General features: G+C 42.8%; 1 protein-coding gene across 2 annotated transcripts in view; it reads left to right on the forward strand.

Moving 5' to 3' along the window:
- The first annotated feature begins 3,595 nt into the window (after window positions 1-3,595).
- The window catches only part of SAMSN1 (SAM domain, SH3 domain and nuclear localization signals 1), a 100,283-nt gene continuing 82,547 nt past the window's right edge, over window positions 3,596-21,331 (forward strand). Inside the window, exons 1-4 of one of the 2 annotated variants that reach the window (XM_063347516.1) lie at window positions 3,596-3,710; window positions 4,747-4,914; window positions 5,475-5,623; window positions 7,694-7,830. In XM_063347516.1, coding sequence (XP_063203586.1) covers window positions 5,599-5,623; window positions 7,694-7,830 — 162 coding nt within the window. In that variant the 5' untranslated portion in view covers window positions 3,596-3,710; window positions 4,747-4,914; window positions 5,475-5,598. The remainder of the gene's footprint in view (window positions 3,711-4,746; window positions 4,915-5,474; window positions 5,624-7,693; window positions 7,831-21,331) is intronic. The other variant, XM_063347517.1, reaches the window with a different exon arrangement.

The following is a 21,331-nucleotide window of genomic DNA, read 5'->3' on the forward strand; positions in this document are numbered from 1 at the left end:
AAATAGATGACTAAAGTCCTTAACCTGAATTCTTATAGGCAAACGTGGAGAAGCAATCTTTCTTGCAGAGTGGATTGGAAAACCTCTGCTGGCCTTTCGAAGTTCTGTTCTTAAATGCTCACGCAAGGCCTGAGTGGCTGCAAACTTAGAGGGCAGTGTTGATTGTTTGGAGCTGTTTCAAGCAGGGTGTGCTTAATAAGACTGTCATCTTGATATTAAAAAAAAGCCATCAAAGTAAAAGGCAAGTAGGGTGATGGGAAGCCAAATGTTTGCAAAACAGGCTGGTTCTTTGAATTCCCCAATCCATTACATAACAAAAATGCATGAACTGTGTGATTAAGAATACTAAGTAGTAAGTACAGAAATCAATTCTGTTTAGTGAGGATTCAAATCCCCTTGAGGCTGTAAAATGTTTTTTAAAGTCTAAGGAGGTGTGTGGGGGCGACATCTCTTCTATAAATGCATAGAATTACTAAGCACAGGGGATTTATTTAACCAAGAAACTTACATTATTGAGATTAGACATCTCGTTTTCAAGGTGCTCCTGGAAGATAATGACTCCTATACCCATAATTCACTGTAGACATCAGTTTTGTCTGATAATACATAAATTGGCCTGACGATAGAAGTTAGCAGTTTTCACTCTAAATTGCAGAATAGTTCTAGATAGCAATAAAGAATGTGTGTGCCAGATTCATTGAGTTTCAGTAAAATTATAGAGCAGAGGATTTGGCCTTCCCATTTAGGAAATACACATTTCCTCTCTAGAACAGAGATGCAGGTTTTCCTTTGTTTAAAATATAACTGCTCTGAAAAAAAGAATATCTTCTGGGACAAGGGAAAGAAAAATGTGGTTATTTATCCTAGCAAGAATGGTAGCTTCAAGGCATGGCTGAATGCTACAAAGAATTGTATGGGAAAACACCATGTGCTTTTATGATGTTGTGATTAAATATGTTCAGTTAACAGGAGACGGTGCATGAAATTCTGATTGCACTGAATTTGATGGGAATTTTGCCATTGATTTTAATAGGTACAGACTTTCCCTGGAATTCTGGAAATTGTGAAAGCATTTTACTTGCCTATTTGATTTTGAGTTATAGACTACTGGCTCTTCATGTCTTTATTTGCTTGATTTTCTGGGCTGAAGTAAATGTTATGGCTATTTATGCTGAGTGATCTTAAAATAATCTTTAACTGAGCTAACCTCTGTTGCAAATCCTTGTTGCAAAGGTGTAAAAGCTGCGGTGTTGAATTGGTCATTGCATCTGTAAAACTGTCTTTTCAAAGGGGGAGGGGAATACTGCAATTTGGCAGGGACGAGGGGGGTTGTGAAGCTTTTTCCTTACCAATTCTTAATTAGCTACTGAATGTAAAAGGAGGAAATGAAGAAGCTGTCTCTAAATTGAAGGAGATTCTAAAAGAAAAAAAAAATCAATAACGTTTAAAGAATCAGATTTTTAGTTAGTACTTCACGGGTCCTTTCCAAACTATTAAGTAAATGTAATTTAGAGCCAGTGATTGGAACATTTGATTCAGGAATATCAAACATTAGCAGCTCTGTCTTAAAGACACTATTGTGTTTGTGGTCTGAAATGGAGCTTTCTACCATTTGAAGTATCTTCAGGGAGTGTTCATGACAGTAAATGCTAAAATTTTTTTTTAATAGCAGTTTCCTAGGTTCAAATAGTGGCTTCTCATAGAGGACTTGGTCGTGGGTTGTGGGTCAACAGGGAAAATGTTCTGCACGGAATTGCTTTGTCAAGGGCTTATGAAAGGCAGGTCCTGCTTGATTAACCTGATCTCTTTCTAGGACAGGGTGACTTAGTGGATGAGGGAAAGGCTGTGGAGGTTGTCTACCTAGACTTTAGTAAAGCCTTTGACACCATTTCCCACAGCATTCTCCTGGAGAAACTGGCCACTCATGGCTTCGACGGGTGTATTCTTCATTGGGTAAAAAACTGGCTGGGTGGCCGGGTCCAAAGAGTTGTGGTGAATAGAGTTAAATCCAGCTGGTGGCTGGTCACAAGTGGCATTCCCCAGGGCTCGGTATTGGAGCCTGTTCTCTTTAATATCTTTATCAATGATCTGGAAGAAGAAATTGAGTGCACCCTCAGTAAGTTTGCAGACGATGCCAAGTTGGTCAGGAGTGTTGGTCTGCTTGAGGGTAGGAAGGCTCTACAGAGGGATCTGGACAGGCTGGATCAATGGGTTGAGGCCAATGGTATGAGGTTTAATAAGGCCAAGTGCCCGATCCTGCACTTGGGTCACAACAACCCCATGGAGTGCTACAGGCTTGGGGAAGAGTGCCTAGAGAGCTACCTGGCAGAAAAGGACCTGGGGGTTGACAGCCAGTTGACAGATAGTTGGATGTGAGCCAGCAGTGGCCCAGGTGGTCAAGAAGACCAATAGCACCCTGGCCTGTATCAGAAATAGTGTGGCCAGCAGGACTAGGGAAGTGATTGTCCCCCTGTACTCAGCACTGGTGGGGCAGCACATTGAATACTGCGTCAGAGTTTTGGGCCCCTCACTACAAGAAAGGTGTTGAGGTGCTGGAGCGTGTCCAGAGCAACGAAGCTGGTGAGGGATCTAGAGCAAAGTCTTATGAGGAGCAGCTGAGGGAGCTGGGGTTGTTTAGCCTGGAGAAAAGGAGGCTGAAGGGAGACCATACCGCTCTCTACAACTACCTGAAAGGAAGTTGTCGTGAGGTGGGGGTTGGCCTCTTCTCCTAAATAACATGTGATAGGACAAGAGGAAATGGCCTCAAGTTGTGCCAGGGGATGTTTAAATTGGATATTAGGAAAAAAAATCTTCACCAAAAGGGTTATCAAGCATTGGAACAGGCTGTCCAGGGAAGTGGTTGAGTCACCATCCCTGGAGGTATTTAAAAGACATGTAGATGTAGTGCTGAGGGACATGGTTTAGTCGTAACTTGGCAGTGCTAGGTTAACGGTTGGACTTGATGATCTTAAAGGTGTCTTCCAACCATAATGATTCTATGATTCATCTACTTATTTCAAGTGAACAGAAGGAGGTGAAATGAGGCAGGGGGTTTATCCAGTGTGCCACCTATGTGGTTGCCTTCGTATGTTAGAGAATACGTGGTGTGTTGAATTGACACTTGCAGAAAGTAGACACACAGTCTCTTTCCAAAGAAATGGGAGAGCCCAGAGGAAGCCTCTGACTTAATTTCTGAATCTCACAATTTCCACCAGGACAGCCTGTGGAGCATAGTAGCGATGCACTACGTTTACCTTGAGTTCATGACAAAGTAGTAATTCAGCCTTTTATGTGGAGTGAATAGAGAATTGTGACCACTTAGCATATGTTCAGTTATATATTTAACACTCATACTATATCAGGCAGTAGCATTGTTGCTCTTAGTTTTAAATCTGTATGAAGATACTCAGATGACAAATAGATGATGATCAGAGCAGAAATAGATGCATATTTTCATAGATGCATAGAATAGCTATGCTATGGGAGGAAAAAAGGAAGGGAGAAGGAAAAAAGGGTAAATATTAGTTCCAGATTTACCGAAATGTGTCCAGGTTAATAAGTAGTAATACCTTATTTTTCCTTTTTCCAGCAAACCAGAGAGATTTGTGAGTTGCACAGCTGCTCTGATGGTGAGTTCTTCCAGTGACAGATGAAGCTGCAGAGGTAGAATGGCTAGCATAGGACTGGGAGCTTGGAGCCAAGGCAGAATTGTGAGTACCTGAACCATGGCTCGACCTTAATTGCTTGTATGCCAGGCTAGATAATGGGTTGCCACTTACTGTGAATACACAACTGAAATCCAGCCTCCTGAAAAGGCCAAGGATGCCTAGAGATCTCAGTTATGAAGTCTTTTCATTGTGCAGGAGTAGAAACCTCAATATATGAAAGCCTCAATTTGTGGGCATTTTTTCTTTTTTTAATGCGTTACAACTACTTGCAAGGATGTAGAAATCATGTAGCAGTGAAAAAAGAGAATTAAAAGCTAAGAGTAATGCAAGATTAGAGCTAGGAAGTGAAGGTTCAAGTGTTTCCTGTTTGGTAAAACTGATTTCTGTACTCTCATTATACTGTAGGTTTGCTGTTCTGGTATGCTGCTGCTGCTGCTGCTGCAAAATGCTCTATTTGTACCAGAGAAAATGTATATAAATGTCACAACGCTGATGTTACCTTCAAATTTGTTCTACTTAGTTACTGTTTTTTTAATTATTTTCAAAGCTCAAAGACTTTACACAGACAGCTGTGATATCAAGTGACATTAAGAAACCCTTGCTGAATATTTTATTTATATTATTCAACCAATCACAAGCTGTTGCATCTTACTTTAATTATTATAGTAGGTGTTTCCTTGCAGTTGGTAATTTATCTATTAGTCTAGGACTGGAACCTGATGGGTTTAAGCCTACCAAAAAGCTTGACCCTTACAGATGGCTGTATCAGTGAATTACTAGAGGCCTAAAATGTTACCTTGTCATAAAAGGAGCCTTTACACTGTAAGGACTCAAAAACATAATAAAAAATTTTCAATCTTTAGTCTTAGGGTCTTAGTGGCTTGCATCTAGATATTTGCAGCAGGGCTTCCCACTTGAAGTCTTCACTGAAGACTATTTTTTGTAAAGCTATTAGCCCAGCAGAATAGAAATCAGAGTGGGTTAAATTTCTCTGTTTCTCAAGCGGGACATTTGAACTGAATATTTTAAACCTGACTTGAATAACTTTCACCCAATACTGTCACCATAATGCCTTCAGTATAGATATATGCCGAGAGCTGACACAGCTGGAAACAGAAGGATGAATGCACCAGGATATGAAATGAGAGCAATTGAACATTGGAGTTCTGCCTTTTGGAGAATGAAGGAGGTCAGACAAGGCATCTGGGGCATGCACTCAGGAGGCATGTCCACAGAATCTAAACTGGTATGACTCCCAATTTCAATCTTCAGCTCTGTATTTGTGAAAAGCCTGCCCCTGGTTTTCAGATTTCACTTCAATGGAATAGTGCTTAGCTCATGAGATTTCAAGCCTGATGTGATGAATTGCACCTGTCCAAATGGTGAAGCAAGAACAACTGAAACAAGAGTTGGCCCAATGCCCTAGGAAGTTTCCAGACAAGCCTTTAGGTCACTTCACAAAAGGTTGTCTTGTACAGCTCTGCATTTTTGCCTTCCTACATAGTTGCTTGCCGTATATGTGTATGTCTGTAAGTGTAGATACAGGCTGCTTTTTATCTTTTAATTTTTTTTTTCTTAAATTATCCTCTGTTCTGTGTGTCTACTAATATAAGCCAAATGAAAACTGAATAACTTAGAGCAAGATGTATGCTTTCTTAGCTGCTCTTACCATGAGGATCTGTGCTGTTCTCATGGTTTCAGTTGAGATAGAGTTGACATTCTTACTAGCAGCTGGTATAGTGCTATGTTTTGGATTTGGGATGAAAGCCATGTTGATAGTGCACTAATGTTTTCGGTTGTTGCTAGGCAGCTGAGACCTTTTCTGCTCCTCGTACCGCCCCACCAGCAAGTAGGCTGAGAGTGAAGAAGCTGGGAGGAGACACAGTTGGGACAGCTGACTCCGACCAACCAAAGGAATATTCCATGCCATATGACATCACGCTCAGAATGTAAAGGTGTGGGAAGAAGAAGGAAGGGGGGAACGGGTTAAACCATGACATGTATAAAATTAAGAAACTTCCTCCTAAAGTTTTCTAAGAAAATATGCATGGCAAAACCCCCTCAAAAGGCACAATCTGAAATCAAGAGATTAAATCAGTCTGAATGAAAAACACATCCCCCGTGAGTTTCTTAGGTGTCAGTTCTTTATTGTATCTTGTCATTTTAGTAGCTCCTCAGTCTTTCTGGAGTTTTCCAGATAGCTATTACTGTAAATAGGTGTTAAAAAAGAAAGAAAGAAAAAAAGTAATTCTCCATAGCTGGGACAGGGCACTTCTGATCATTGCTTTCATAGTACTTCGCGCATGAGGTTTGTGCTGTTATTTCAGTTTTTCCAGCTGGAGAACCTGAGGCACAAGAAGGATAAGAACTTGCCCCCTCACAAGGAAACTAGCAAGTGAGCCACAAAGCAAATGCAAACCCATCTGTGGCAAGCTAGGCCTCTCAGATGCCTATTTTTGTATAATCACATTAGGAAAGTGTCACTAGGTGGTAATTGACAAAATCTGTTAGTGTTCCTCAAGTTTGTAGGAGGAGTAAATGAGAAGCCTCACACTAACTGGCTTCTTATCTATAGCATTTTTCATGAAGCTCTTCATAGCCAACCCTACTTTTCTAATATGTGGAACCAACAAGAAATGATAACTGAAAAGGAGGCCTGGGAAAAGCCTTTAAAAAAGACTTTTATATTCTACACAGTAAATGGAAAAAGTGTAAACTAAAGATCTTTTCCTCTTAAAATCTTCAATCTTATATCTCCTCTGGTGTTTGTCAGCATGCCTTTGTGTGAGCCTCATTTGGGTTTTGTTCAGGGTAGAAACTAACTTACGTTAAAATATACCTTGCCAAAATATGGAGGCTTCAAATTCACCGGGATGCAGGATCAAACTGCAAAATGAATATAATAAACCGTAGTCAGAAGAATGCGCAATGAAAGAAATGCTTGACATTTACTAATATGAAGCTCTGGGCCCAAAGAAAGGAAAACAAGATCTTGGTCACAAAATGACACTGCCTTTCCATTTGTGGTGAATTTCAGCTTATCTCTGTAGTACCAACTGCTGCTTCTTCATGTAACCAAATATAGCATTCACATAAGAGCTATGGGAAATTAATTGTGAGTTGTAAGGCAACATTATGCCAAAACCAGTCTAATTTCAGGTATTTCATAACCTGAAACAACTTGAGATGCACAGTCATTTCATCATTATTTCTTCCTCAGACTGTAGTTCTGCTCCACTACGGATGATGGTATTTTGTTGATTTATATTATTTAGTGACATAGGCTACTCTTTTTCTTTACAATTGCTTATCCTTCATCTGCCTGCCCATATAGACTATAATACCTGTCATTATAACCAGTGGATCAGCTTTGAATGCTCCCAATTTTTTAATTTCCAGATTTGCCATATTTTCTTATAGCAAAATTGGTTCAGTCCTAATCTGCATCATCAAGCAGTCAATGTGTCAGACACTGGTTTGGTAATTATTCTTTAGTATACAGGCCCAGAGTGTGAGGTTTTCATATTTTTTTTGGTTTTTGTTGTTGTTGTTGTTGTTGTTGGGTTTTTTTAAATAATTTGATCGTGGCACACGATTGTGGCACACAGATTAATTTTTTTCCAAGGTCCCTAAGTAAGATGCTTCCATTCAAAATGTAGTCAACAATAACTCCTGAATTTTTAAAATTAATTAATCTGTATAGAAAATCAGTGTTTTCCAAGAATTTTTGTGTGTCTTTTGGTAATCTGAGCATGCTGAGAAGATTTGCCTTGGAGTTAGCTGTGTGTTCGAATGGTTTTAGACAGAAAGAGTTTTATTCCTATTAGATAATAAACTAAATGGAAACAACAGCCTGCAAGAGAGCATTTCCCGAGTCCATCATAATCATTCAGACCATGCTTTTGTTTTGTTGGTAAACATTGTTCTTTAATTCAGAAAACAGTTTGTACTGGCCCGGGGAAGCCTGTCTCATTTGATAATGGGCTCTGAATCCAGTGGATTATTGCAGGGATTTTATCTTGCAGTAATCTCCAGGGAGAAATGTACAAACAGCTGGGAGAGCAGCGAGGAGCTGCATTGTGCGGCAGGAGTTTGTGGAGCAGAATTTTGGGGTGCTGGAGTGGATCTCAATACCAACATGAATCTTTTCTGTTTTTCTCTGGTAAGTGTACACACACATGTTTTTATTTAGAGGGTTTCTGAGTTGATAAACTGAACTGGTGGGTGTGTTTGGATGGAAAAAACCCGAGGTGTTACATCACAAACTGTGCAAGGGTTGTGTAATGAAAGTGAGTCTCTAGCAGGGATTAAAGTTTATGTATGAGAAATTATACATGGCAAAATATGATTCAGTAAAAATAAGATGAAACAAAAAGCGTATAATAAATGTACTGTGCACTGGCTGTGACTATTTAAAAAAAATGCAGATTTAAACCTGAGGCATTCGACCACAACACAGTAGAACGTCTCATATGTATGTTAAAATTACTAAATATATGTATGCTATAATTGGCTTTACGTTAGTTTTTTGAGATAGTAGTATCTTTTTTCCTTTTAAAGTAGTTCAGGAGAACTGCAAGAACTTTTAAAGCATCAGTTTTCTATTAGCCAAGCATGAATTCATAGTCCTCAGGGCTAATCCAGTCATATGGCGATATTTACTCACAGACTGAGGAGTTGATGCAAGATCCTCTTCTTTTTTTTTTTCCACTTTCTCTTTTTTTTTTCCGCCCCTCTCTTTCCTTGCCCCAAGACAACTGGTCAGAAAGAACAGGTAAATCAGGATAGGAAATCCACAGAAACTGTTTCTGTTTTCAAAGCTTAACCATCTGTCAATACCAATGCTCAGTATTAGTAGTGGTAATTAGATGAGTTTATTTTCTGTATTTACACTGCACAGTAGATCTGTTTGCCCATTTTTCATCTTTTGTCCAGATGTTTAGTATATCTTCCCCATATGCTTAGAAAGAACAATAAAAATCAATATTCAAACTGCACTGACACAAATTCAAATAGGGGAGCTGCTTTGTGTAAACTGTTGTTCCCCATTGCTAATGCTGTCTTAGTGCAGTGTACTGGTGTTCTCCAGATCATAAGGATTAAAAGCTGGTTTGGAGTACTTAAAGTGAAATGCAGTGGTATTCTAGGGTTCTGTGATGAGTCACTCATAAAAAAGAGTTCCCTGGGAATTCAAGGACACTTTTGATCATAGTTTAATGTGAATACCTGTGTATTTGTTCAAAGTTAGCAATGGCTTTGTGGTACAATCCGTAACAGCTTGAAAATACTCATTTCTGCAATTCTTTGGGACAGAACTGTTGTATCAATATTTTATTGTTCCATTGGGGCAGCTTCTGACTTTCTATGTAGTTCACTTTTTAAAAAGGTGTTGAGCCTAGTATCAGTTGAGAAATTGGCATTTAGACAAAATGCAGGGAGAACTGTGTAGGTGAGCATAGGTCAGGTTGCAGTTTCTCTCTTAAACCGGGTACGCAGCAACTGGAGCTTCTGTGAGAGAGATAATGACTGCAGTAATAATGGATGGTTCAGACAAGTGAAAGCTAGTGCCATGATAGTTTCTGTAATGAAATAATTAGTTCTGTTTAAAGATTGCTGCTAAGAAGATAACCTCCATTCTTTACAAGCTTTCTATGGGAGACACTGTGGTAATCTTTTGAGCACCTGGCAAAACATCGCACAAGCTATGAAGATCTAAAGATAATTCATAGGTCACTAATGTATTTCATAAAACTAAGAGTCCTTTACAGCCCTCCCTATGCGTGCGACACAGTGCAGTTGCTTTCTGTAATCAGACTGTCTAGCTTGCAAATGAGACGGTGACCCAAGTATGTACACTAGCTACTTTTGTCTGTCGGCTTGTGACTGTGAAAGGCTGGCAATAAAGTGGTTGAAGTATCAATATGAGGGCAGTTTTCTCCTGAAGAGGAGCAAGTCAGAAATAATGCACAGCAACAAAATAATTAGGCTTTAAAGACATCTTTTAAAGACACTAGAGGAGCCAGTTCCTTGGTAGATGCAACTAGCCACTGATGAATAGAAATGACTGCTGATTTACAGCACGTGAACATCTGGAGTAACTGCTAAACCTGAAACCATTTAATGGAAGTTTAGACTGTTGGCAGACAGAACAAAAGGAGCATTCCAAAAAAATAGTATTCGCATGGAAGTATTTTCCTCACATAGACTGACCGACAAGACTTCAGGCTACAACGAGTGTGTGCCTGTGTGTATGTGTGTGTGCACATATGCATCTTTTTTAAAAATACATTGTTTTATAGCTCAGACAATAATTTTCTACCCTACAGAGTATAGTGGTTGAAGTAAGCAACAACCTGAAGGAATGACAAGAATATTCTGTTTAAAAACAGAGTAGAACCAGACTGCTGGCTGATCCAAAGTGGTGCAACTACTACGGTAGTTAAAGGAACATCGGTTTATGCTGTCAGATTTGACTCTCTGTGGGTTTGCTTTTATACCTATTCATAAAATTGAGACATGGTTTTAGCATGAGAGACGCAGTGTTATGGGCCAGTCTAGCAAGTGGTGACATGGAGGCTGAAGACGTTCAAGAGTCACTGGATGATTGCAAGGGCTTTGGAGCCTGGACTGGACTCTCCCTTCCCAGGGAGGCAGACAGAAATTATTCCAATCTGTTGCTACCTGGGAACACTTTGATCTCCTAGTATGAGTGCTCCAGCATGGGGTGTTTCCCCAGCAGTACTTTGTGTCCTGAGTTGACTTCAGAATTATTTGGTTTTTCAGCTGAGATTAATTTTGCATCAGACTTATTGCCTTGGTCTCAAGGGATTTGCAGACAAATTAGATTTGCTTTCAAAACCTTGTGTCCCTTTTTCATTTACAAAATGATCAGAAGCATAAATGTCGCTTCTTTTGTAGACATATCATGTTAAAAGGTCAACCTTAGACCCTGAATTTGCAGTGTCTTTTCCATCTTATGGTGCTTCGCATGTCAGACAATTAAATTAGAACGATACTATTTATATTATGGACAATATACAGAGAGGTGCCCAAAACAAAGAAAAACTGAATTTCAGTAAAGTTTCTGTAAGAAAGTGGATGTAAGGGGCATGAAAGGCTTCCTTACACAAGGCAGTACTTAAAGATTAGATCCTACTGTCTTTGGCAGTAAGCAGTGGCATTAGTAATGGAACTAATGAAGATAGGGAAGAATTTCAGACACTTAAGAGGTGCTGACATCTTGTATATCAGAAACCTGTGTGAGAAGGGCAGTAGAGAAAGGATACAACACTCCTAATCACAGGGTTGCTCAGATCACTTATTCAAGTTGGGCGCTGATCTTAGGGTTTAAGCCAAACAAGATGCCTTTCATTTGTCTATTTCTCTTCCATATGGTGGCTTGCTAACCACCACTTTTTCCAGTAAAACATAAAGTTAAGTATTGAGCGAAAGTCTAATCCTCTTAGTGATTGTCAGTAACATTGAACTAGTATATATTTTATTTCAATAGTGGGTTTAAAGATGTGCTGACAGCAGCGTGTAAAATATATTACATCTAATGTTATAAACTGAAACCGCCCTTGGCACATGTTTCTATGGTGCAAGATGCAGACAAAATAAGTATTAATAAAAGTGGTGTAAAAGATACAGTATTAATCTAATTAATTAGAAACCATAGAGTAAATAGAAAGATGCTAATGCTGCTATGGCTATTGGGATATGATGTTACTTAGAAATGGATTTGACTTAAAAATATGTGGTTTTACAAAGAGGGATTACCTGAATGTGGAAAGACCATCCTCGGAAGTGTAGTGTGAGTAGAAAAGATCTGAGTGGTTGAGCTTTGGAGTTCTTCCATGTAATCATCTTCATATACTTCTTGTTCATTTTAGCTGGGTTGCTATCATACACAGGAGCTCACATTTAAATGCTGGGCTGGAGAATGATCTGACTGCATTACTAAATGCTCGTCTCCCTGCCTTATGATCGATCTAGTCTCTGCATGCCATGACAATAATATCATGCAAAGAAAAGAGTTACAGACAATTGTTTACTTATAGATCTGAACTAGGATCTTTTCCTCCATAAAAATCCTTATGCAAAGGGCTTCAACAGGCTTTCTCATCCCATGTAGGAGAAAGGAAATGTACTAACTACTCCAGAATTACATTAATGTTTTCTTCTGCTCATATTGCTCTGTGATATATAGTGCGCTCAGGACTACTTAAAGAGTTGACGTGTGAAATGGAAAACTTTACTGACATTGCATCTTTTGGTATAAAAGTAGACCTAACTTAAAAAGAAATTTAAAAAAGGAAGCAAGAAAATTTCAATTTCAGTTAAATACCTTGAGTTGCCCTGAAAGAAAGTTATTTCTTTCAATATTTCCCACTTCCAAGGGAAACATGCTCCTACAAAGTATAAAACCAGTCAGCAAAGAAAACTCTTTGTAAACTGAAGGCGCGCATTCTCTTTGTTGGGTGCTCTCTTTCTCACTCTTTTGTGCTTTCTTGAGCATGCTTCCTTTCTTGCACTTGCTTTCTTGGACACCCTCTCTTGCACCCCCTCTCTCTCGTGTGTTCTCACTCGTTCTTGTGCCTGCTCTCACTTAAGCCCGTTGTCTCACGCACCCTCACTCTTTCTGGTTCCCTCTCTCTTTCCCACACCTTTTTCCTTCCTTGAGACCACCCTTTCTTGTGCCCTTGTGCTCGCTCTTTGTATTGCTCAGGCTGTCTCATTCTCATGCTTTTTGTTGGCGCTCTATTTCTCTCACACTCTGTCTTTCTCACATGTTGTTTATCACGACCCTTGTCAGTATCTCTCTTTCTCTTGCACTCTCACTTTCTGTCACTCTTTCTTTCTCTCACATTCTCACGCACACTCTGCCTTTCTCATGCTTGAGCTCCTACATACTTTGTTGCACACACGTGCTCTCTTGCACATGCTCATGCCTTCATGTGCCCACGCCCTTTCTCCTGTCCAACGTTTCTTGCACCTTCACACTCACTTTCTCACATGCTTTATCCCTGTCTCCCTGCCCACTCTTTCTCTCTTACCCTCTATCTTATTCCTATTCTCTCACATGAACTTGCTCTTTCTCCCATGCTTGCTTTTGCTTGTACACAGTCACAATATTCCTAATGCCCACTCCTCCTTCTCATGACCTCGCTTGGTTTCTCAGTCCCCTTCTTGCACCTTTCTCATGCCCGTATGTGCTTTCCCACACCTCTTTTTTGTTACTTTGCACCCTTTCTTGTGACTTTGTTCTCACTCTTTCTCACCCTCACTTTATTGCACATGCTTTCTTTTTCTCCTACTATTTATTTCTTTGCTGCACACTCTTATTCACGTGCTGCCTTTCCCTTTCTCTTTCTCTTTTCCTCTCTCTTCCCCTTCCTTCTTCTCCCTTTCCCTCTTTCATCCTTCTTTCCCTCCTTCTATCCCTCTTTCAATTGTCCTTTCTCTCATGCACATGCTCACTCTTTCTCACATGCTGGTCCACCTGCTCCATGTCTTATGCCCTTGCTGTCGTCACAACTTCAAGCCCTTTCTTCTGCTTGGATTCTTGCACAAGCTTTTTCTTGTGCTCTCTTGCTTCTTTTGTGCCTTCTCTATCTTTTTCACACACACAATCTCACTCTCCCCCCTTCTTGAACACTTTCTTTCTTTAAAGCTCTCTCTCCCTACCTTTGCTCTTTCTCTGTCTAGCTCTTTTTTTTCTTGCTCTTGTTCTCCACACACAATCACTTTCATGTGCTTGCTCTTTCTCAGTCACTCTTTCTTGCACCTGCTCCCTTTTTCACAACTTTAGTCCCTTTCTTAGGCCCTTTCTCATGCCGCCACCCCATTTCTTGCAACCTCGTGCCCTTTCTTGTGATCTTGATCTTTTCCCTTCTCATGCCATTGCATGCAATTTCTCATGCCACCTTTCTCCTCATGCTGTCTTTTTCCAGAACACTCTATTCATATGCTCTCTTGCTCCCTTTCTTGAACACTTACTTCCTCACTCACTCTTTATCTCTTGCTTTCCCTCTCTCTTTCCCTTTCTCTCTCTTATGCATACCCTCTCATGCCCACTCCTTTTCTCACATCTTCAACCCTTTCTTGCAGCCTCATGCCCTTTCTTACAGCACTCTAACTTTTCTTGCAATCTCATGTCCTTCCTCACAATCTTGCACCCTAACAATCTCGTACACATTTTTCTCATGCCCACTTTTTCTCATGCAAACTTTATCTCCCTCTTTCTTGAGAGGTTTGTTTCTTGGTGGCCCTTTATCTCTCTCTCTGTCTCTCTCCCCCTCTATCTAGCTCTCTTTCTCTCGCATAGAATCACAGAATTCTAGAACAGTTAGATGCACTTGCTCTTTCAGTTGAAAAGATGGGTAGACGTAGCGCTTATCAATATGGTTTAGTGATGGTTTTTGTCAATGTTAGGTTGATGGTTGGACTTGATGATCTGAAAGGTCCCTTCTAACCTAGGCAATTTTATGATTCTATGATAATGCTCTTTCTTGAGCTTGAGTCCTTTCTCTCAACCTCTTCTCTTTATCGTGTCTTTACGCCCTTTCTGATAACCCCCATGACCTCACCCCCTTTCTTGTGACTTCACACCCTTTCAATTTCATCCTTGTTCTTTCTCATGCTCTCACACTCATTTTCTTATGCATGCTTTCTCTCCTTCTGCCATACTCTGTCTTTTGGTTTCTGGTGCGGTCCCTCTCTCAGTCTCTTTTTGAGCTTTATCTTCCCCCACTGCCTTCTGTCTCTCCCTCTTTATTCCTCTTCCCCCTTGTTCTTCCTCATTCTTGCTCTCTTTCAGACACTATCTCCTTATTGCCATCTCTCACACACTCAAAATCTTTCTTGCGCACTTGCTCTTTCTCACATATTAGCTCTCTTCCCTGTATCCTCACATCCACCTCTTATTGTGCCTGGTCTTTCTTGCAGATGGTCCTGCTCTTTCACCCACTTGCTTCTCTTCTCATTACCTCAATCTCTTTGTTGCTCTCTCATGCCCTTTCTCATGCCCTTGCTCCCTTTCTTGAGCTTTCACAGTCACTCATTCTCATGCACTTGGGCTCACTTCCTTGCACTCTTTCTCCCTCTCTTGAGAGCTGTCTTTCTCACAAGAGTTCTCTTTCTACCTTGCGCACACTCACCAGTTCTCACATGCACACTCTTTCTCACAAGTTGCCCTACTCTTTCTCATGCTTGCCCCCTTTCTCACACCCTCTCTGTCTTGTGGCCTTGCACCTGCTCTTGCACTGTGTCCCCCATTCTCATGATCTCATCCTCTTTCTCACAACCTCACTCTCACTGCTTCTTATGCCCGCACACTCACTTCCTTGCACACACTTTATCTTTCCTGCACAATCTCTTTCATGTGTCATGTCTTTCTCACAAGCACCCTCTCTGCACGATTCACATATCTCTCTCCCCCTTTCTAAACTGCCTCATGATCTCTCCCACTCTTTCCTTCTCCCTGTCTCTCACTCTTGCACTCTCTGTTTCCCCTACTTTTCTCTCATGGGCACTCTATTTCCCATCCACACTTACTTTCTTGTGCCTGCTCCTTTTCTCAGGCCATCACAATTTTTCTTGTGCCAGTGCTTCCTTTGAAACACCATCGTGCCCTTTCTTGTAACATCCCACGGTCTTGCACCGTCGCATTCCAGTTTTCTCATGCCCTTATGCTTGTTTCGTCATGCCTGCTTTTTCTTCCACAAGCCCAGCACATTCTCTCTTTCCCACATTCTCTCTCTTCCTCCTTCTTTCTTGCACACCCTTTCTTATCTTTCTGATCTTTCTCTCACATGTGCACTTTCTTACACCCTTGCTAACACATGCTTGCACTTTATTTGCACACTTCCTTTCTCAAGCACTTGCCCTTTCTCATGCTCTTGCCTTTCTTGCACTCTTGCACTTCTCTGTGTGCTTGCTTTCTTGTGCTCTCATGCTCTATTGCCCTCAGCCCTGCCCTTTCTTGCTCCCACCCTTTCCTGTACTCTCATGCTTGCTCTTTCTCATGAGCGGCTTTTGTGAGCAGTCCCTCTCATGCGTAGTCGCTCTCTCTTTCACTTGTATTTGCTTTCCCATTCTCTCTCTCATGTGCACTTTCTTTTTCTTTCTCACATGCTCATTCTTTCTTGCATGCAGACTTTCTCATGCCCTCTCCTTTTCTCATGCCCTTGATTTTTTTCACACTCTCACTTTTTTGTGCTCTCACCCCCTTTCTCACAACCTTGTGATCGATCCTTTTCACATCCTCATGCTTGCTTTCTCACTCCATCCCCCTGCACCCCGTCCCACGCCCTTTCTCTCTCCTTCTTGTGCTGTCTCCCTCTTTATTTCTTGTGCATTCCCTTTCTGCAGTGCGTCCTTTCTTGTGGCCTTCCTTCTTTTGTGCCCTCCCTCTTTCTCACACCCTCATTCTTCCTAGTACATGCTTGCTGTTTCTTATGCAACCATGCTCTCGCATGCTTATGTGATTTATCCCACCCTTGTGCCTTTCTTTCCTTTGTCCACCCCTTCTTATGCCCTCACACTCACTGTTGGGTACTTGGGCTTTCTTTCTCATTTGATCTTTCTCATGCACTCTTTCTCTCCCCTGTTCTTTAGCACTCTTTCTCTCTCTTGATCTCACCTTCCCTCTTTCTCTTTCCCTCTTTCTTGCTTTATTTAGGTTTTGCTCTATCTTGCTTTCTTGCTCCTTCTTTCTCACCTTCTCTTTCCCTTTTTTCTGTCATGCTCACACTCTTTTCTCATTCATGCTGACTTTTCCTTGCACACTTGCTCTTTCTGGACATTGGCACACTCTTTGTCATGTCCACTCCTTTTCTTGTGCTCTCTCTCTCATGCCTGGTCTCTCTGTGTCACAGCTTCACTTTCTTTCTCACAACTTTGCACTCTTCCTTGCGATGTCGTGGCCTTTCTTGCAGCTGTGCACTCACTCTTTCCCATAGCCTCATGCTCACTGTCTTCCTCCCTCCCTCTCTTTCTTGCACCTTTCCACACATTCTCTTTCTTATGCACTATTTCCTTCTTTCTTGCGTGCATGCACTCCCTCTTTCTCATGCGTTTGCTCTCTTGCTCACTTTCTTGTCCATGTTCACACTCTTTCTGTGCATCCCCTTTCTTGAGTGCCTTCCCTTTCTCTCACCCTTGTTCTTTTCCGTGCCCTCGCTCTTTTTGGTGCCCTCTTTCTTTCTTGTGCCCTCATTCTTTCTCATTCCTTGCCTCTTCCTCACATGCACTTTCTATTTCCCAAGCACTTACTCTCTATCCCACATGCTCACATGCTTCCTCATGCACTCACCCTTTTCCTATGCCTTTATGCTCACTCCTCCTGAGGTGAGCTTTCTCTTTCTCATTTGATAGCTTTCTCATGCGTTCTTCCTTGCCCTCTCCCACCCTCATTCACTCTCTCTCATTGTTTCTCTCACTGTCATGCATTCATTCTTTCTCCCTTCCTATCTTCTCTCTTTCTTTCTCTTCTTCACCTGCTCTCTCTTCTGTGTGCATGCTCATCCTTGTGCACTTGCTTTTTCTTGTGTTATTTCTCATGTGCACTTGTGCTTTCTCATGTGCTCCACTTCTTGCATTCATCCTTTCTCTTGCCCTCACTCTTTTTCTTGTGCTTCCTATTCCTCATGCCCCCGCTTTCTAATGTGCACCTGCTCTTTTTCCACATACTTGCTTTTTCTTACACACCTGACATTTCTTGCACCCCGGTGCTTCATCTTTCTCACATGAACTTTCTCTCATTTGAGCTTTCTCATGATGTCCTTCTCTCCCTTTCTTGAGCACTCATTCTCACATGCTCCCCCTTATGTTCTCTCTTTCTCTCTCATTGTTTCTTCCCTCTTCTTAAAGGTCATAGTTGTGGGTGACTCTCTGCTGAGGGGGGCAGAGGGACCAATATGCCGCCCTGACCCACTACACAGGGAAGTCTGTTGCCTCCCTGGGGCACGGGTCAGGGATGTGACAAACAAACTCCCAGACCTAGTAAACCCCACTGCTTATTACCCCCTGTTAGTATTTCAGGTGGGTAGTGATTAAATGGGTAGGAGGAGGCCGAAATCAATTAAAAGAGATTTTAGAGCCTTAGGGCAGCAGCTCAAGGGGTCAGGAACACAAGTTGTCTTCTCTTCTATCCCACCAGTGGCAACTGTGAATAAAGAAATTGATAGGAAGAGGCAACAGACCAACTTGTGGCTCTGGGACTGGTGTTACAGGCAGGGCTTTGGGTTTTTCGAACATAGGTGGCTCTATGAGACACCTGGCATGCCATTGTCAGGCGGGACACAGCTGTCCCAGAGGGGGAAAAGAATTTTGGTGCAGGAGTTAGCAGGGCTCATTGACCGGTCTTTAAACTAGATATGAGGGGGGAAGGGGAGATAACTGGGCCTGTCAAGATTAAACCTGAGGAAAGCATGCCACGGTTTGAAGGAGACCACATTAGTGAGGACTCCCACTCTGACATTTCATCAGAGAAAGGTGATAGACGTTTAGAAATTACTGCTAGAGAACAATGGGAAAACCCTTTCCTAGAAGGGGAAAAGGGTACTAGGCTAAGAGTTAACAAAGCTCATGGACAGAGCTTTAAGCCGAAAGTTAAGGGGGAAGGGGATAAAACCAGGCCTGCTGGTAATGAACCTGAGTGTCAAGGGCCAAAGATGGGGGCGAAATCAGTAGCCCAGGTCAAGTACATCTACGCTAATGCACGTAGCATGGGCAACAAACAGGATGAGCTAGAAGCCATTGTGCGGCAGGACAACTACGACATAGTCGCCATCACGGAAACGTGGTGGGATGATGGTCATGACTGGAATGCTGCAATGAGTGGCTATAAGCTCTTCAGAAGGAATAGGCAAGGAAGGAGGGGGGTGTGTGTGGCTCTGTACATTAGGGAGTTGTTTGACTCTATAGAGATAGACTCCAGTGATGAAGAAGTTGAGTGTTTATGGGTAAGGGTGAAAGGGAAGGCTAACAAAGGTGATTTTGTGCTGGGAGTCTGCTATAGATCACCCAACCAGGATGAGCAGGTTGATGAGGTATTCTATAAGTGGCTGGCTGCAGTCTTGCAAACGCCAGCCCTTGTTCTAGTTGGGGACTTCAACTTACCAGACATCTGCTGGAAATATAACACAGCAGAGAGCAGGCAGGCTAGGAGGTTCCTCAAGTGTATGGAGAATAACTTCCTGACACAAATGGTAGGTGAGCCTACCAGGAGAAGGGCTAGTGGGGGACGTGGAGGTCGGAGGCCGTCTTGGGCTTAGGGACCATGAAATGGTTAAGTTTTCCATCCATAGTGAGGTAAGGAAGGGGGTTAACAAAACCTCCATCTTGGACTTCCGGTGGGCAGACTTTAGCCTGTTCAAAACCCTGGTTGGGAGAGTGCCGTGGGAGGTAGTCCTGAGAGACAAAGGAGCCCAGGAAGGCTGGACGCTCTTCAAGAGGGAAATCCTAAAGGCCCAGGAGCAGGCTGTCCCCATGAGGTGCAAAATTAAAGGGCGGGGAAAATGGCCGGCCTGGATGAACAAAGAGCTATCGATGGGACTTAAGGAAAAAAGGAAGGTTTACCACCTTTGGAAGAGGGGACAGGCAACTCAGGAGGAGTACAGAGATCGTGTTAGGTCATACAGAGAAAAAATCAGGAAGGCAAAAGCCCAGCTGGAACTCAACTTGGCAATTAATATAAGGGACAACAAAAAAAGTTTCTATAAATACATCAACAAAAAGAGAGTGACAGAGAATGTCCATCCCTTACTGGATGCGGGGGGAAACCTTGCAACCAAGGATGAGGAGAAGGCTGAGATACTTAACGCCTTCTTTGCCTCTGTCTTTGATAGTCAGACCAGCTACCCCCAGGGTGTTCAGCTTCTTGGGCTAGAAGATAAGAATGGAGAACAGGACAACTCCCCTGTAATCCAGGAGGAAGTAGTTAATGATTTGCTTATGCACCTGGACACGCATAAGTCTATGGGGCCGGATGGGATTCACCCAAAGGTTCTCAGGGAGCTGGCAGGAGAGCTCACCAAGCCTCTCTCCATTATCTATCAACAATCCTGGTCAACAGGAGAGGTGCCGGATGACTGGAGGGTGGCCAATGTGACGCCCATCTACAAGAAGGGCCGGAAGGAGGATCCCGGAAACTACAGGCCTGTCAGCCTGACCTCGGTACCGGGAAAGATCATGGAGAGGATAATCCTGAGTGAGCTCTCAAGGCAAGTGCAGGGCAGCCAAGGGATCAGGGCCAGCCAGCATGGGTTTATGAAAGGGAGGTCCTGCCTGACCAACTTGATCTCTTTCTATGACCACGTGACCCGCTTTCTCGATGAGGGGAAGGCTGTGGATGTTGTCTACCTGGACTTTGGTAAGGCCTTCGACACCGCCCCCACGGCATTCTCCTGGAGAAACTGGAGAATCATGGCATAGACAAGTGTACCCTCCGCTGGATAAAAAACTGGCTGGATGGCCGTGCCCAGAGAGTTGTGATTAATGGAGCAAAATCTGGTTGGCGGCCAGTCATCAGTGGTGTCCCTCAGGGCTCAGTTTTGGGGCCAGCCTTGTTCAATATCTTTATTGATGATCTAGACAAGGGGATTGAATGCACCCTCAGTAAGTTTGCGGATGACACCAAACTAGGTGGGAGTGTTGATCTGCTTGAGGGTCGGAAGGCTTTACAGAGGGATCTAGACAGGTTGGATCAATGGGCCAAGGCCAGTGGGATGAGGTTTAATAAGGCCAAGTGCCAGGTCCTGCATTTTGGTCACAACAACCCCAAGCAACGCTACAGGCTTGGGGCAGAGTGGCTGGAAAGCTGCCCAACAGAAAAGGACCTGGAGGTGCTGGTGGACGGCCAGCTTAACATGAGCCAGCAGTGGGCCCAGGTGGCCAAGAAGGCCAACAGCATTCTAGCTTGTATCAGGAATAGCATGGCCAGCAGGAGCAGGGAAGTGATCGTGCCTCTGTACTTGGCACTGGTGAGGCCTCACCGCGAGTACTGTGTTCAGTCCTGGGCCCCTCTGTACAGGAGGGCCATAGAAGTGCTGGAGCATGTCCAGAGGAGAGCTACCAGGCTGGTGAGGGGTCTGGAGACCAGGGCATATGAGGAGAGGTTGAGGGAGCTGGGCATATTTAGTTTGGAGAAGAGGAGGCTGAGGGGAGACCTCATTGCCCTCTACAACTACCTGAAAGGAGGTTGGAGAGAGGTGGGTGTTGGCCTCTTCTCCCAGGTGAATAATGACAGGACCAGAGGAAATGGTCTGAAGTTGCGGCAGGGGAGGTTTAGGTTAGATATTAGGGAGAATTACTTTACTGAAAGAGTGGTCAGGCACTGGAACAGCCTGCCCAGGGAGGTGGTGGAGTCACCATCCCTGGAGGTATTTAAGAAACGTGTACACATGGCTCTTCAGGGCATGCTCTAGTGCCCAAGATTATCGGTTTGTGGTGGGGTGTTGTGGGTGGGGTTGTGGGTGTGGAGTTTAGTAGGTGGGTGCTTTTTCTTTTTTTGCGTGTGTGTGTTTTGTTTTGTTTTGTTTTGTTTTTTTATGTGGTTGGACTCGATGATCTCAGAGGTCCCTTCCAACCGCTAAGATTCTGTGATTCTGTGATTCTTCTGTCTCCCTATCTCTTTTCCTTCTCTTATTCTTGCTCTTTTC

Source organism: Chroicocephalus ridibundus, chromosome 1 (assembly GCF_963924245.1).
Source record: "Chroicocephalus ridibundus chromosome 1, bChrRid1.1, whole genome shotgun sequence".
Classification (NCBI taxonomy): domain Eukaryota; kingdom Metazoa; phylum Chordata; class Aves; order Charadriiformes; family Laridae; genus Chroicocephalus; species Chroicocephalus ridibundus.